The sequence below is a fragment of the Aquila chrysaetos genome, chromosome 6, assembly GCF_900496995.4.
Source record: "Aquila chrysaetos chrysaetos chromosome 6, bAquChr1.4, whole genome shotgun sequence".
In the NCBI taxonomy this organism is placed as follows: Eukaryota; Metazoa; Chordata; class Aves; order Accipitriformes; family Accipitridae; genus Aquila; species Aquila chrysaetos.
Window position 1 is genome coordinate 7,343,650 of NC_044009.1, and position 16,953 is coordinate 7,360,602.

The following is a 16,953-nucleotide window of genomic DNA, read 5'->3' on the forward strand; positions in this document are numbered from 1 at the left end:
GCAGCTTCATCAAATGCACATCTCTACCTCTCTCTGTAACCCTCCCTCAGAGAGGGAGGAGTTCTCACAGGGGAAGAAGGGCTTTAAAGGGAGTAAAAGGGCTGGTACCCAGCTAGGCCTAAACCCCGAGCGAGCCACCAACATGGTGGACAAAGCCCAAGACTGCAAATAAAGATGGGCAGCGACAAAAGAGCACCTATAGCTATCTCGTGGCGGAGACGGACCGACCACCACCCCTGCGAAGGAGCCGGGTAAGGGCCGGCCCGAGGCCCACCGCCAGTCCTCGCCATCACCTCAGTCCAGCGAGCCTCCCACCTACGCTCCGCAAACTACGCGCCTCGCTACGCCGATCGCGCAGCAGCACATAGGATCGCCCAGCGCAGCCCGCCTACCGTACGCAGATTGCGTAGTGGCGGCGGGAAGGGCGCGCAGGGCAGGAAGAGGCGGGCGGGAGGCGGCGGAAGGGGGCGCGGCGGCTCCTATTTGAGACCGGGCCGGTAGCAGGTCGGGTCCGGGCCGGGAGAGGTGGGGAGAGGGGCTGGGTACGGCTGAGGTACAGCTCCGTCAGCTGAGGGGCAACGAGCGGGCGGGACCCTCTCCTCAGGCCGCTCCCTGAGGGAAGGGCTGTACCGGTGTCCGCCCTGCTGTCGGGGGCTGGTTTCCTCCCCTCAGTGGTTGTCGAAAGTGCTACTTTCTGTAAAAAAACCGCCTGTATTCTAGCACCAGAGATTTCAGACGCAAAGGACTTGCGATAAAGGTGAATGTCGGCAGCTGTGGAGATGTTGGTCCTCGCAGCTTTCCCAGCGGAGGTGTTTCCTTCATATTTTTCCCGCTAGCGATTTCTTTCTCCTGGTCATGTCCTTCTTTGCAGCTTTGCTCACCTTCTGTGTAATGCCATTGCTTCTCAGTCACTGCTGCTACAAACGTCTGGATTAACCGGATCAAACATGCTCAGTTTTGCAACTACTTAAGCTTTTAGCATTTCTATGTCCCCCCACCCCTCCCCTTGGTCTCTCATCTCTGTTCTACATTTAGCATGCATTACTGCGGCGGCCGTCTGTATTGCATTTGCATGTTTTGGGGGCAAGATGCGATTTTATCTGGGACTGAATTAATTGCATTCTGTATTTGTACTTCATATCTATGGATTAAAAGCGAAGGCATTGGCACTCCTGGCGTGTAAGCATGTGTGTGGCTCTGGAGCCCTGCACAAGTCGCCAAGAAAACTCACCTGCCCAAATGCTTCTGCAGTCACAGTGTTGTGTCTGATGCTTAACCACAGTTTGGCAGTGCCATCCTCTGGTGTGCCTTCATAAGGGACTTTTTGGCCAGGCCCACGTGAATAATTATCTACAGCTACTTCTCTGAAGTTGAGATGCCTCATTGACTTTTGAGGGTCTCTGAGATTAACGTGTTGGTGGTTTGATCACTTTTGTCATGGTTTAGGATGAAAATGATGCCAGCATCTCTGTATTTCTTCTTCTAGCAGTAGGGAGCGTGTGCATATTGTACAACTTTAGATCCACAAAAGATTAACTTTCTGCTTTCCAAACAGGATTGCGGGAGCCGCTATATAAAATACACCACCTCTCAAGAAAACAAAGGGCTTTGTGTGAAAATTGAGCGCTGGAAGTGAGAAAAAAATTTTGCCACAAACTGTAGATAACTTGTGGGATAGATTTCTAGCTCTCAATTCCCTCATCTTGGATTTAGTGGCAAAACTTCTTGGCCCAAGTTTTCTTTACTAAATCACATGTTGCCCTTTTTTTATGCTGCATGTCTGAAAACCAAAGCCCATTTTTTCCTAGGTATTTATGACGAAATAGATAACTATGTTGAGGGATGCACATCGAGGGTACTGATCAGGGCATCTTCAGAGCAAAGTCTTTCAAAAACTTTCTCTAGGTATTCTAGGTGCTCAGCATCGTGAATTATTTGTTGCATAACACCAATAAAGTTGCATGCAAGAAGCCACTATGGTGTTGCTCCATAATTGGTCACATCCTTTATGTTACTGGGAAACAAGGTTAAACAATTGTACTGTTTCTGGGTCCTTTTTAGCTGTTTCACTTTTCATATGAACCTATCACAGCAGGGAAGGGGATTTTATTTTCAGTGCTGTCTCCCATAATAAGGTAATAAATCTGTGTCCAGAGGTGAGTAGACATGCCAAGTAATTATAAAGATATTGAAACTTTAAGTGTTAGATTATTTCTGGGCAAATTGGTCTGTAAGTCTGGATGTTTTGGGAAGATCAGAGCTTAGTGAGTGATACGAAATGGATTTGGGGTGTCCAAATGAGGGCTTTGGAGCTCCTGAGGTCATAAAACAATCTTGGGATTTTGTAAGAGAGTCCTGGACAGCATGGAGACATGTCTTGCATCACCTGCAATTCAGCAAGCTTAAATGCTGCTGCCTGTTGAGGTTGGTACTGGAGTGGGCCTGCTGGGGCCAGGATTGATCCCAGGCGCCTGCTCTCTCTGGGGAGACGTCATCTGGCATGTCCCTTCTCTGGTTGGTACAGGAATAACAGTTTATTCCTGCGGACTTTGTGCTCCCATATTGCTGGAATGTGATGTTTCCATGGAAACGCACCGAGATGCCTTAGACCTGTGTGCTCAAGCCACGGATGGGCATTGGGGGTACATGTTGTGAGGGCGTGAGCTCTCCCAGGGCGAGAGGTGCGAGTTACGATAACCATCGGCCCTTGAGTGATGAATTTTCCTTGCATTTATACATCAGCAGTTAAATAGTGCAAGCCTTGAGACATACAAATCGCCTCAAATAAATTTCTGAGTGGGAAGGCAAGACAGACACCTTTCCTGAAAGACCATGACAGACAGCATGCAGATAATAAAATCTCTTTAAAAAGACCTGATCCTGTGCTCCTTTTCTTTCTTCTAGGACTCTCAGACTATCCCGTAAATGGTGTCTGCATGCTCTGAGATTCAGTTGTAGTGTCATGGGCTCTTAATTCCTGTTTAGGCTCTTTCCTTTCTACAGGGTTCAGAAGAAAGGAAACATTTAAATAGGAAGTATATAATGAAATAGGTGATTTGACCCCTTAGAAACCAACAATCTTGATGAAGTCAATAGAAATTTCACGTGATGTAAGTGAGCTTTGGAGCAGATTGTTAACCACGTTGAATTGTGAAATGAACTGTTGTCACATCTGCCTGATTTCAGTCTTCTCGGATGGCTGCTTGTATAATTGGGGGGCTCCCAGGGAGCACTTGTAAGCCTTTTTGTTGGAAGCATGCATGTCTGCGCTCTAAAAATTAATAGTTTTTCCCAGCTCCAGGTCCGTGTGGCACAGGGATCTTATGTTTATGCAAAAAGCAGTGAGAGGTTGTATAGAGGAGAGAATGTTACAAGCAAGGCATTGCAATGTCCATGGAACGCATTAGAAGTCCATCACATCAGAGGCTGCAGCTGGACTCAACTTTCTTAATGCCATTGGCAAAATAAACAGAGGAGCAATTTGGGTTGAGGAGGAGAGAGGCAAGTTATTTCCCAGGCAGCTGTACTGGTCCCTGCACCATGTGCAGAGCTTTTATTTTACATGTTATTTTTGCAGTAAACATGTGAGTGATATGCCTGAGCGGAACCCAGTCTCTTTGCATCTTGAAGGGGACTTCTCCTTTTGCTGTGTGAAGTATTGTTGGTTCATTTTGTGCAAAACTGTTGAGAATTGGTGAACAGAAAGTCTCCTGTCATCTTCTTTGGTCGCAGCACCTTGTTGTGGGGGCATACACAAGCTGGACTTTGATAGACTTAACACCGACAGCAAGTGTGAGAGTGAAAAAGCAAAGGCAATTTGTCTCCTTGCTTCCTGGTTTCCAACTGTTTGTTTGGTTTTTTTTCTTCTGCTTTTTCCTCTTTGAACTTGCAGGTAAAAATGGCTGCAGAAGAGAAGTGGAAAGGTTGGGCTTCGAAAGAGCATAGCAGCGCTGAACAGGCAGGTGAAAAGGAACCGTGTGTGCTTCTGGGCCAGCAGCTGGGCGAACCGGGAAGATTTGCTTATGCGGCGCTTTGTGGGATATCCCTAGCATGGCTGTTCCCTGAAAAAGAGCAAAGGTACTACATGGGGTAGGAAGGGGCGAGCAAAGGAGGTGGCTTTTGGGTAGCAGCTCGGATGGAGCTGGTATCAGACTCTGTGTGGGGTCTTCTGAGGTTAGGGGAGTGGAAGATCCTTTTGACATAAGGTGTTTTCTTAATTGTATTAACTTTCTCTCTTACACCTTTACGACTTTTATACTTCAGCACAAATTGCATCCCTTAATATTGCAGACTTCAGAGCATGTATTGAAGAAAGGTATAGCTCCGTTCAGATTGCTTGCATGTTTGTTTAGCCAGCTTGCGTAGCAACTCGACTTCTGCTGGCTTCTTACGATGCTTTGATTTTTGTGTGAACAGCAGCAGATCAACATCTGAAAGCAGGGACCACTCAAACTTTGCAAAAAATACCCAGTTACGGAGCCTTAACTGCTACTGTTGCCTTACAGCTCTTTCAGGACAGAATTCATTGAGGGCTTTGTGAAATGGCTGGACCTGCCCGATGCTGTCTTACCTGCCATGACAGCATTTGCTAGTGGCTTAGGAGGTGAGGGCACAGAAACTTTTGCCCAGATTTTGCTGAAGGATCCTATCTTGAAAGAAAATCCAGTTGTCGTTACCCAAGTAAGTTCATATGTTCCCCTCGCCCTTGTTTGCTTTTGCAAAAGAGATTTGTCATATGTGTGTGTTTGCAATTGAAGCTCTATTTGTACAGTCAGGGAAGTAAAATCAGTATTTCTGATATGCATATATTTCTGAGCAGCTTTGTGGGTGACTGTCAGTCTCTCTATCCATAAACAGCTCATGGAAGTGATGAACATGAGGCACAGTTACTGTCTGTTGAATTAATGTTTTATGTCTTTGACACTTTTGCTCTACAGAAGAGAGAACTGTCAAACTCTTTACTTTGACTGTATTTTTGCAGTGGTTTTTGATTCATATGTGTGTTCTACAGATTTTGGTGAAATACTGAACATGATAGACAGGATTTTCATTTGTTTAAAAGCCCCTTCACCATACCTGTAATACAAAACACTTCTACATACATGCTCCAAATAGCACAATTTCCAGAGTCGTTCTTCCAGAGTCAGCTTTGGCCAGAAGGAAATAAGTTATTGTGACTTTATTTTCTTTCACTGAGGAGGTATTAGTGAGACTGGGACTACTCCCTAATGTTCTGATGTAAAAGCTGACGTAAAGATAAAAAAGGCAAAGCATTTCCGTGGTGTTTATCTTTGCCGCAGAGTCTCAGCTGGGGAAGATACCTCCTCATCCAGCCTCACGTTATGCTGTGTAGGGTGAAGAGCATGGTAGGCTGCTGCTGCCACCACACATAACGTGGCCGCTGTCACTTTGCACCCTGCGCGGTGCGCTGCACACAAGGAAATAGTGAGATATCCTGCATGCAGACAGTACTCTGGTATTGAGTAATAGTTATCACACACTCACCTTTAGCAATGGCCTGACAGAACAGCAGATGTGAGAACATGGCTGTGTAAGTAAAGATGTGATAGCAGTGAACTTTCTTGGTCATCATGAACAGCTCCCATTATCTCAGCCATCTTTTGTGTCTCCTAGTCAGTCCATAAAAGGCCTCAGAGGATCTGCTCCAAACATCCGAATGTTGCAGTGCCCAAAGCCCTGTAATGGTATGAATATAGCGACAGAGAATCTTAAGCTTAATTAACAAGTTAGGACAGATCTTCTAAAATAGGAGCAGCTATTTCGATGTTTTTTGCTCAAAATCAATAAATCCACACTCGTTTTTTTCTGCGTGGTACTTCCCAGGTTGTTTCCCTTGTTCTTGCTGCTTCAGAATGGATTCTCTAGATTTAGACACATCTTCCTGCATTGCTGCTGAGTTTATTAAGGGAGAAATTTAGCTTGTGCTTGCTCCGAGCTTATGTTGCATAAGGGCTCCATGTGCTTTTACAAAAGTGACTCTGCATCAGTGGGAGCGCATGGTATTTTGCTCTGAGCCAGAGAACTGAGGCACTTATCACCTGGATTCAGGTGGAATACAGAAGCTGTAGATAACAATTCTTTGATTAATTGAAAGCAAAGATCAGGAATAGCTATCAGCCTAATGCCACAACATCATCAGTACCTTATGCAGTCATGTATATGGGCAAGGTGATTGATTTTGTCAAAGGAAGAATAGAATTAAAGACTTTTGTAGAGCAAGGCAGCAGAGGCTTGCAACATGTCTTTGGGAAAGCATACTGGCGTGTGGGAAACTTCAGTGTATCAAGGCTGAGATCAGCTTTTTCCTTCTTACCTGAAAATAAACAAGCTACAGGTCAGAGCTTTGTGAATTCTTGATATGTTGCTTTATGGTGCTCTTGCTTCTTTGTATTCAGCTGCTCCTGATGCAACATTTACTGTTTATTTAACAAGTACACGCTTTAATTGCTCAGCGTGCTCAGTGGCAGGGTCCTGTCGGCACCAAAGCCTGCATTTTTGAATGCCCTCCATCTTAGCGATGCTGAAGGGATGATACATGAGGTCAGGAGATTAGAGGTGAGCTCATCATTGATTCAATGAAAATTTGAGGATTATGGATTTTTATCTTTGTTTGCCTTCATTGCAGATGACTAATACAGGCAAATGTTGGTTAACTGAATCCTTTAAGGACAGTAGTCATAACACACAGGCTGTGGGTGCGGTATGAGAAGGCAGTGCAACAAAAAGAGGTGAAGAAGTGATGATAGGTGAGAAAATGTTGAAAGTTCTTACTATGAATAATTTTTTTTCTGTGAACATACTTAGAATGCCCATTTTCCTGTGTTTTTCTACATGCATCCACCGTGCTGTGGATTGGATGCGCTCTGTTGTTGAGGAAATGGGTTTTGAACTTGCAGCAATTCATAAAAAGCTAGCAAAGATTCTGAATAAAGATTGCTTCCCTTTCTTTGTAAGGCTTCTCAGCCATATGGGTGGTAATCTTGCGTACAGAGTTCACAGGGAGATTCAAAACACCAACTTCAAAATAAGACTGAAATATAATACCTGCTGTTTAGAGGAGGAAAATAAACTACTTGTGAACTAATCTAATCAATCAATGCTGATTGGATTCCAGATGACTGCACAGCAGTACGTGTAAAGCCTAAACCAATTAGAAATAGTTGAGAATGCTAATTGGCACAGATGCAATAAAAACAGTAGTTCCAGTTTATCACCTGATTACGTGTATCCATCCCTTACCTTCTGAAATGCAGGTATGTAAATGCTGAGGCCAGATTTTCAAAAGAAGTTATTTGATACTAGGTGCGACAGACAATACTGGGCATATCGTACAGGACCCGAGTCAACACCCACAGCTCCCTTTGCAACACACAGGGAGAATTTATTGCCTACAAATGGGCTCTGCACAAACCAGTAACCCTGTTCAAGAGGCTGCCTATATTAGTCCATGGAAAATGATGGCAACAAGGTCTCAAGCTTCACCTTATTCTAGACTTCAGGCTCTTTGCTTGGTCAACTTTCTGCTTGGGAATCCCAGCCCTGGACCTTCTGCTGGGCTTTGATGCCTCTATACCAACCCTTCCCCACAAAACTGCAGCCAGGGAGGAGGTGATGGTGCCCATGTATCTAATATCTGGGTAGTTACAGTACTCGGGCTTTGGGAAACCAGGGTTACATTCCTCCCTCTGTCTATGGGGATGAATGTCTCCAATTCCCACATCCCACCAACGAGTCTGGGGAACAGTCTGCAGCGTGTGTGCATGCACAGAATACTAATCATGGCCAGACCTAAAAAGAAGCCATTTTTTCTGCACTGTGGTGATTAGGGGAACAGAGGAGACCTGATTCAGTGACTAACTTAAATTAAAAGGGTTATTCACACACTGGAGATAGCAAACCAGGACCTTCCTTTTCTTGGGTGAGTGCTCTGGCCATTGGGATGCAGGATGAAGGAGCAGTGATGACTGCTTTGTGCAGAGCCCAGCCCAACAGATACCTTCTGGAAATCCTTATCCCATTAGGATTTGCAGGACAGGCAAGCAAAAGAAGGCATCTCTGTGGATGGGAGCAGCCACCCAGATATTCAGCAGCAGAGGGGTGTGTGTGAAAACATTAGGCAGCAGTGGAGCAAAGGTTTTGGGGCTATACCTGGTCAAAAAGCACCCATAGGTGGGAGTTCAGCTGTCCTAATCGCTTGGTTTCCCCAGTCCTATGCAAAAGCTCTCTTCTCCTTTATGAAATAGCAGACTCTTCTCATGTTAAAATGATATTTGGAGTCCAGGCACTTACTTTTCCTTGGATAGTATCTACAGTTTGCCCTTCTTCTAGTAGGAGTTGGTTAAGGATGGCTTGTTCTCCGTTCTACACTTCTCATGCAGTAGGGGAAAGATTAGAGACATTTTTACGATACAAATTTTGCTTAGGAGCTTATGGGACTAATAATCATCAACTCTTTGGCAACCTCCTACATCTTTGGCTGCATTTTTTGTGTTCCCAAAGGGCTGAAGGATTCCCTGTAAAATTCAGCTGTGCTTTATTTATGTGTAGGAGAGGGAAGTAGCTAGACTGAGCTAGTGCTTAGTGTTGTAGTTACATAAAGAACTTAAAATTTGTCCAGTGACAATAAAAGAGGAGAACACAGTAGTAAAAACACTGATCTCTTTCTTTGTGGATTTGTCCATAGAAACCATCTATTGGATTGATTTGTTTTTCTGATTTTTTTATGGTGAAGAGCCAACACAGAAGTCAAGTCCCTCAGTCTTGACAGATGGCCATAAATTCCGAGTTTTCTATTTTTGAGCACTTAATCCAAAAGAACTTCATGCCAGTTCAGCCTTACTGCCTAGAGCTATGAATTCCCAGAATGCCAAAGAAAATAGGGGCCACTGGTCCATTAGAGTAGCATTCAAACCTGTTACTCATGTTGAAAATATGAGTATATATGACTACATAGCGAGCAGAAGGCATTAGAGTTGTAGGAATATTAGAGCCCTGTTTCTCTAAACTTTGAAGTCCGGTGTAATTATGGTGATTTCAGTTGCGACAGGATCACTAATAACAAAAAACATGGGATGATCCAGGCCATACCAAGCATTGTCTACTTCTGTCCAGCTGTTTGTACCTGCCTATGGAGACTTTTGTGCTGGAAGCATCTGGCTTTGCTCTGTGCTGCCTTGCTGAATTGTAGGCTTGCTGGCTTCCCATGTTTATGAACTGAAATGCTGCAGTAATTAAATCAGTCCAGTGGGTTTTCATGCCTCCATTTTGATACCTCCAGGCATACATCATCAGTTTTAACTTGAATATTCTTTTTTTCTTTTTAGGACCTTCTATCCTTCTCTCTTAGAGATGGTAAGTTTATCTAGCATTTGTTTTTTGTAAGAATAATGTAGATGGAGTTTACATCTGATACTTTAAAATGCTCAGAAAGCTCAAAGTACCGTCCTATTTTATGTTTGCTTCCTGTATAGCAAAAGCAGCACACTCCCTGCATCCACTACAGGAAAGGCAACTATTATATTAGGAATGATTAATAATATCTGTTAAAAATTGAACAACTGTTCACCTCCTTACCTTCACATGCCCTTCATTGGCATGCAAAAGTCTGTGATGGTAGAAAAGTTCTGAACTGAAATACCTAGAGTGGGGTGTCTTTTCTCCAGTGTTTCCAGGGGAGCTGGTGATCTCTTCCTTTAGGAAGGCAGTAAAGCTGTTACGAAAACCTCAGCCTAACAAATTTTCTGCAGATCACTTGTTGCCTAAAAAGAAAAAAAAAATATTCAGGGAATAAATTCCAGAGTGTCCTGTGAAGCCTATTATAAATAAATGTGATTTTACTCATATATTATATTATGCATAAAACAATTTTTCTGGTTTACAATCCATAACATGGATTAGTCTGATAAAATTCATGAAACAAAATGTTCATTTCTAAAAGAAGCCTGTTTTATATCACTACTTGTGTTTTTTTAAATCTCTGTTTTAACATGTTCTCACAGGAGAGAACTCACTGCTGATTAGCCTGTTTCGGTGCAGAACAAAGTACCACTTTTGTTCTTGCTTTATTTTTAATGGAAAATTGACAAGTCAGTTATTGCAAAACTGCTTATTTTGCTAAGCTGGAATTTAAAAGAAATATATTTTCAAGCCTTGCTGACTTACTGCCAGGCTGGCTAAGTGAAAAGCTAAGTTATGTATTAGCAGACAGGAAGCAAGAAGGCTACTCGTTAAAACACCTGCTTGGGCTTGCAAGATGTGGCACGTATTGGTGATGAAGTGAAGATAAATACTATCCGTATTTCTCAACCAAGCACAAATCTTAAAAGTGCCGTCATTAAAGCCTACCGAAGTAGTTTGGTATTTGGTAATGATGGCAATAAATAAATAAACTTAATAGATTGCCAAATGCCATATTTGAGCTACGTGCAGCGGGTATCAGAAACATACTTTGTAGTTGGGTCTTGCTGGTATCTTCACCCACCCCTAGAAAAGCAATTGCATTTTTCATCCCAGAGTGCACCAAGAACCCTTTACAAAAGCCCACCATCAGGAAGCAGCAGGTGCTACTGAGAGAAACTCATTAAAAAAGCAAGAGTTGGCACAAATAATTTAAAATCTATTACATTTAAAATGTCTTTTCTTTAAGAACAGCTGCTTATAAGCCCAGGATCAATCGTTTCTCCTATCGCACATTGTCTGAGTACACTGTCCACTCCTGCACATCCGGCAGTGAAGTATAAATGCAAACAAGTATCAGTGATGCTGCTAGGTGAGCCAGTGTGTAGCTTTAAAACTCCAGAGTGCCTCTTGTTGCCAACAAGATGAATTGAATATAAAGCTTTTGCATGGAGGTGCATTTTTACAAAATACCATATCTTGCATTGGTGCATCGTTGAGGTGTACTGTGTCATGTTACGCATATATATATATATTTGATATTTCCAGTTAGGACTGGTCTTGCTGCAGCATTTCTCTGTTGAGAAGAAAGATGCAGCCTATCCAGAGCCAAAAGGCCTCTGTCACAGAGGATGAAGACCAAAGGATTTGAGATCCTTTTTCTGCCATAGAGGCAATTAACTGGTGTAGTGAGGTTTGCAGGGAGGGAGGATTTTACATTTATCACTCTCTTCTCTAGATAGTAGGGGTTGTCTTCAAATACATGGAAGACAAAGGGCCTGAGAGAAGAAGCTATGCTTGTATGTAACATGGTCCTCTAGGACAGCTGAGTGCACCACTCGCTGTTTAATCTGGTGTGATGAAGACTGATTGATTTCTTGGTCTTCCCTCTGTTTAAGGGTACTACGATGCTCGAGCAAGGGTGTTGATCTGCCATATCACCTGGCTGCTGAGAATCCCGTTGGAGGAGCTGGAAGTCCTGGAGGAATCTCTGCTTGAGAGCCTGAAGGAACAAAAAGAGGAAGAGTCAGAGTAAGAATATTTGGGTTGACTATGGGATGAAAAAACACTGCTGGTGCTTGAAAGCTTACCAGTAATTACTTGTGCCTAAGTCCAGTCTCTGATCATTCCCCCCATGGCTCTTAGCGTAATCATTTATGGCTTGATTAGGGTTGCAGAGCCCTCACAGCACTTCAGCTGCACTAAGAAGCAGGAAAGCTCAGCATTCTTAAAATCAGAGCCAAGACCCAACCTTGCAAGCTGGTAAAGGCTACTCCACACTGAACTGCTTAATTTCCTTGTTCCAGTTGCCTCTCCTAGACTGCAGATTGTGCTTAAATACATCACAAACATCTTGTGTCTCTTATCTCTTGGCCCAATATTCTTCAGATAGAACTGCCTCTTGCAGAATGAAGTTTCTATAAATTTCAGCATTAGATCCTCAACTGCTCATTTTCTATGGATCTGTCCTTCTCTGTGCCTGTTTAAGAAACAGCTGTCTTAACTCCTATTGAAGGTAGATTTCTGAGGGCAACAGTCTGCATCTTTAGATACTTACGGACCTGACTCCTAATTCTGTGTTATTAATATAAGATTAATTCTCTTAATCACCACTTCTCAGATGTGAAACAGCCAAAAATTTGGTATCTATAAGAAATGTAGTATTTTTATATTCCACTTATCAGCAGGAATTGTGGGAAGGTTTAGTGATACGTAAGGCAGTAAATGTGTCCGTAGTGGACTTCCAAGGGACTGCTGAATATTTTTATCTGTCAACTCAGCAAACAGGTTATGAGATTAACCTGAGTGCTAATGAAGTCTTTAATCAACATCCCTTTAATCAACAGTTCAGACATTACCATGGGGTCCAGCATGTGACGGGTATCTTTCAGTTATAGCTTTATTTAAATTAAGCTTAACTTTATAGGGTGCTGTAAAAAGGGAAAGTCAAAATAATCTCAAAGATCATGGACTGCTAAACAGGACACCATTTGGCATGCAGGAGCAAAGGTTGGTATTAATGGGGACTGTTTTGCTGTGGCTTGTGGAAACAACCTCAATCCTGGGCCTTTAAGCGCAGGAAAACACTGATGCTGAGGGTGGGGTGTCGCTTGCAAAGATGATGCTCCAGTACCTAATTCTGCATCAACTGGACTGTGGCTCCTGTAGCACAGCCCAAAAAGATAGTGGTGTGTCTGCTAATGGCAAGAGCAACTGGAGAATTACGCCGCATACTTACAAGCGTGGCTTTCAAACATTGCAGCTAGCCCAGTGGGTTTTGTGCATAGCTGGTGTGGCAAAAGCCATGGATTTCAATCTCGTTCTTTGCCCAAGTTGCAGCCATGGAAGTAAATACCTATAAGATAAAAAGGAGGAAAGTCTTTGTAGTGAGAGTGATGTAATACTGCACTGGGAACACGTTCGTTAGTACAGTGCTAAAACAAGCACAAGGCTGAGATTTGTGGGGAATCAGTGACCCTTTGTTTGTTTGAAAGTTAGGAGTCAACAGGGGAAGGAAGCAGAATATAAACCTGTCACCACTTTGACCTCACAGACTTTTCGGGGCAGGGAATACATCAACATCTGCTTAGGATGCTTCCAGCTTTGACCATCCACTGCAAGAGGTTTTGGAACAGTAGCAACCAAACAGGGTTTTGGCAGCTTCTGCACAGGCATTTTTTACTGATACTTGTTAACAGAAGGTTTTGCTCCTGCCTTTGCTGCTGTAGATGTGTTGAACTGTGGCCCAGAACCTGCAAGGTTAAATGTTCAATCATCTGTAGAACAATGTTCCAAACACTTAAATCCCTATTACTAGCACCAAACATGTTCTGACTTGCAGGTGTGAACCTCTCTTTTGTACGTGGTTCTGTATGAAACTGGAAAACATTACATCAGTTGCTCGCTAACGTGTACTCTTGCCACTTTTCATCATTGGAAAATGACCTGAAATTCCACCTATAAAATCTCTCTGAACTTAATTTGTGGTTCAGGCAAGAAGCTGCATATCCAACATCACCGAGGGTAGAGAAGTACCAGAAGAAGCAGTTAATTACCATAGTGGATAAAAAGCAGTCTGGTAATCAAGTGATAATTGTAATGCAGAAGCTATTAGGAAAGCAACTGTCAAAAGCAGTTGCTAGCAGCTACAGAAGGAAAGCAATGACAGGTAAAACTTCTCATGACAGTAGTTTTACTTACTGCATCTTCAGGCAGGATTTAGCTGCAAACTATCTTTCTACCCACATAACTCAAATTGCTCATTATTGCAACTAAAGCCAGGTTAGCTGTATTTCAGCTCTCTCAATGTCATTATGTTCAGCCTGAGACAATAGCACATTGACTGTAAAAGCTGGTGAACCACTATGTAGAACAGCAATTGCTGGATATTGCCAACTGAGGTATTAACAATCAGACTGCAGCACTTGTTTAAAGAACTCCAGGAGCATTTTTTCCAAAGCCAGGCATTCAGATTGGTGACTGCATGCACAAACTAGGGCATATCCAAATACTGCTTTCACCATGGGGTTGTAGAAAGTGAACTTGGTTATACAGAAATTGCTGAAGAGGTAGCCATTGCAGGCTGCACTCTTGTTCTCTGCAGACAGTTACATTTGCAGCTGCAGAAGGTAACACACCATGTTTTTTCAGAGGATCTCTGTGGAAACAAAGTCTCCGTGCCATGCAAGTCAGCGGGAGTTCTGCCATTGACTTCAGCGACGCAGGGATTTCGCCCACTGTGCTCCATTCTCCTCCTGCTGTGTTTTACAAAGCTGCATATTGTTTGGGACTCATCGAAAATTGTCTTTATCAAAATTACAGTGCGCTTAGGGGGGTCCAGGAAGGATTAGGCAATTATATGGATAATGAAAATCCACAATTAGGCTAGGATTAAGAGGGAAAATATCCAAGTTTGGAAGCAAGATAAATTCTCATGTTTCAAGGCCCAGATTAACCACTGCATAAGCAGGCTAGAAGGAACCTTCCTCTGTAAACAACTTATTCCAGTATCTTCTGGTTTTTGCACTTTACTCTGAAGTGGGAAGTATTTCTTGTAAGAGAGAAACCAAAGACAGTGGAAAGAAGCCAGAAGTAGTGCCTAATAAGTGATATTTGTTCCTTTTAGGTTTATTTACCTGTTTGTGATAAGCTTGTTAAAGTGTAGCTTAAATGCACACAGACAAATGAACTAATGACTGTGTTTAATACCTATTATATTATTATATTGTGATGTGCAATTAGAAAGCGGCTCAATATAAACAGTTGTTGGAAAACAGTTTAATTCCATCTCTTTGTTTGTTAGCACAAATTACCCCATTCCCTTTTGTTTCAAACACTTTGCCCTGCTTCCACTTAGCTTTCTTGTGTTTTTTTAAGACACATAGGCAGTATACAGTTACTGAAATGCTTTTGACTTTTTGTTTCTTTTTTTTTACAAGCTTCAGCCCTATTAGGAAGGGTTTTCCAAGTAAGTAACATCTGTTGGCTTTTGTCAGCAATTAAATCGTTTCAGTTTAAATCTGTGGGTTTATGTCCATGCTTATAAATCTGAGTGTGTTGTCACAGTCCACACCTGCATGTTACTTTTTACTGTTCCCGGTAGGGAAATTACACTGAGGAGAATAAAAGCAGATTCAGATGCAGCACTCCTATCCATCAGGCTTTTCCGTCAGTTTTTGTGCTTCTAATCCCCCCACAGAACTGCGGAAGTATCAAGAAAAAAGAAGGAAAGAAGAAAAAAGCTGAAGAGATATCTGCTGATTGGTTTGGCAACCGTTGGGGGTGGAACAGTGATCGGTAAGGCTGCCCTAGGCATTTTGGAGACTTGCTCCTGAATTGCATTCACAGCACGAGGGGGGGCTGAATTACACATTCAGTAACAGAAGCCATCATATCATACCTTTTAGCCCAAGCTCTACTTTTAAAATTTTCACTGCTTTTCTTTGCCAGGCTGAAGGTAGTGTGTCACTTCGGATACCAAAAAACCACCCCAAACAAAAAAAAGCAACACAAAAAAAACAACAAAAGAAACCCCAAATCCAAGAAACGTATTTTCAGCCACATGAAAATGAAACTGAAAGAATTAGCTGGAAAAGTTATTCCAGTGTAGCTTCACTGGCTGGGGGAAGTATTAAACCGAGGTCATCACCCTTAAAAAATGTTTTCACCTCTTTTGCTCTTGTGTTGTAAGAGGATCAGATCTTCAACTCTCAATTCAAAATAGCATGAGACTAGATCATTTCCTAAGCAAATAGGGCATAGCTCACCCCAATCTACCACACATTCTTCCTTTGACTTTTAAGTTATTCTTAATTTTTACTGAAGTCTGTGCTGAGATTCAGGGCCTGGGGAGGGTCTCAGAAAGCCCCTTTATTGGTGATGCAAAAAAGACCACCATTTGTGCTCTTTCAGTAGCATTAGCAGTACTCACACAGCACAGGGAAATGACCGCCTGGTTTTTGTAAGTGATAATAGTTTGGTGATATTACTTGTTGCATCTCCAGGCTTGACGGGGGGTCTTGCTGCCCCTCTGGTTGCTGCGGGAGCTGCTACTATCATCGGAAGTGCTGGAGCAGCTGCTTTAGGTTCGACTGCTGGAATTGCTGTCATGGCATCTCTTTTTGGAGCAGCTGGAGCTGGCCTTACTGGTAAGAGAGTGACTGCACATTTCTCAGCTACTGAGGGACAGGATCATGTCTGCAAATGCAGAGCTAATGACTTCACTCAGCTCTGCAGAGCAAGGAAAGCAACTTGAGGTATAATCTTACAACTATGAAATTTTTATTTCAATGTTGATTAAGATACTGTGTAGCCCCTGATGACCAAGTAGGAAAATAATATTTGGTATGTGGCTAATGAAGGAAATGAGAGCTTGCTGCTTTGGATTAGAAAGATGCTGCCATGGAGAGCAGCAGCTGTTACAGCCGATGTCTGGTCTGCAGCAAAAAAGCCTTCTGCTGGGATTCCCTCAGATCATACAAGCTTGGAAGGATCGTGTTGGCCCCATACCAAGCTCTAAGTAATGCATGGACTTGCTGAGGGTTTTGGGAAGGAAAAAAGCCTTATCCAAATTACCCAAGTAATCTTTTACGAACTTCTACTGTTAGCAGAGTCTGTCCTTGCTGCGCTATTTCTGAGACTCCTGTTTCTGCCTTGCTGTGTGTAGGATACAAGATGAAGAAGCGTGTGGGAGCCATAGAAGAGTTTGAATTCCTCCCACTTACTGAAGGAAAGCAGCTTCATATCACCATAGCAATTACTGGATGGCTGTGCACTGGCAAGTATGGTAAGAACAAGATGAGGAAACTGAGAGGAACCTGGAGAGCCACATCTGTGTTCCACTCCAGGCACTGTTAGTGCTCTCATAGCACCGTGTCTTCCCCACACTTGCATTGCCTGCTGACTAAAAGAGATCAACTCTCAACGTAAGACTTTGTAACCCAATCTGCAATCCCAATCAAAACAGAGGAAAGAGAGAGGACAGTAAATTGGTAGTGATAGTCGGATTGCTAGTAGTCATAGCAGGATTGTTTCTGT

At 42.9% G+C, this 16,953-nt stretch overlaps 1 protein-coding gene across 3 annotated transcripts in view; it reads left to right on the forward strand.

Annotated features, from left to right (window-relative positions):
- The first annotated feature begins 98 nt into the window (after positions 1 to 98).
- The window catches only part of TMCO4 (transmembrane and coiled-coil domains 4), a 42,565-nt gene continuing 25,710 nt past the window's right edge, over positions 99 to 16,953 (forward strand). The window contains exons 1-8 of one of the 3 annotated variants that reach the window (XM_030016675.2): positions 99 to 525; positions 3,893 to 4,077; positions 4,506 to 4,680; positions 9,345 to 9,372; positions 11,316 to 11,448; positions 15,116 to 15,213; positions 15,921 to 16,064; positions 16,583 to 16,702. In XM_030016675.2, the coding sequence (XP_029872535.1) occupies positions 3,899 to 4,077; positions 4,506 to 4,680; positions 9,345 to 9,372; positions 11,316 to 11,448; positions 15,116 to 15,213; positions 15,921 to 16,064; positions 16,583 to 16,702 (877 nt within the window). In that variant the 5' untranslated portion in view covers positions 99 to 525; positions 3,893 to 3,898. The other 2 variants (XM_030016674.2, XM_030016676.1) reach the window with 2 other exon arrangements.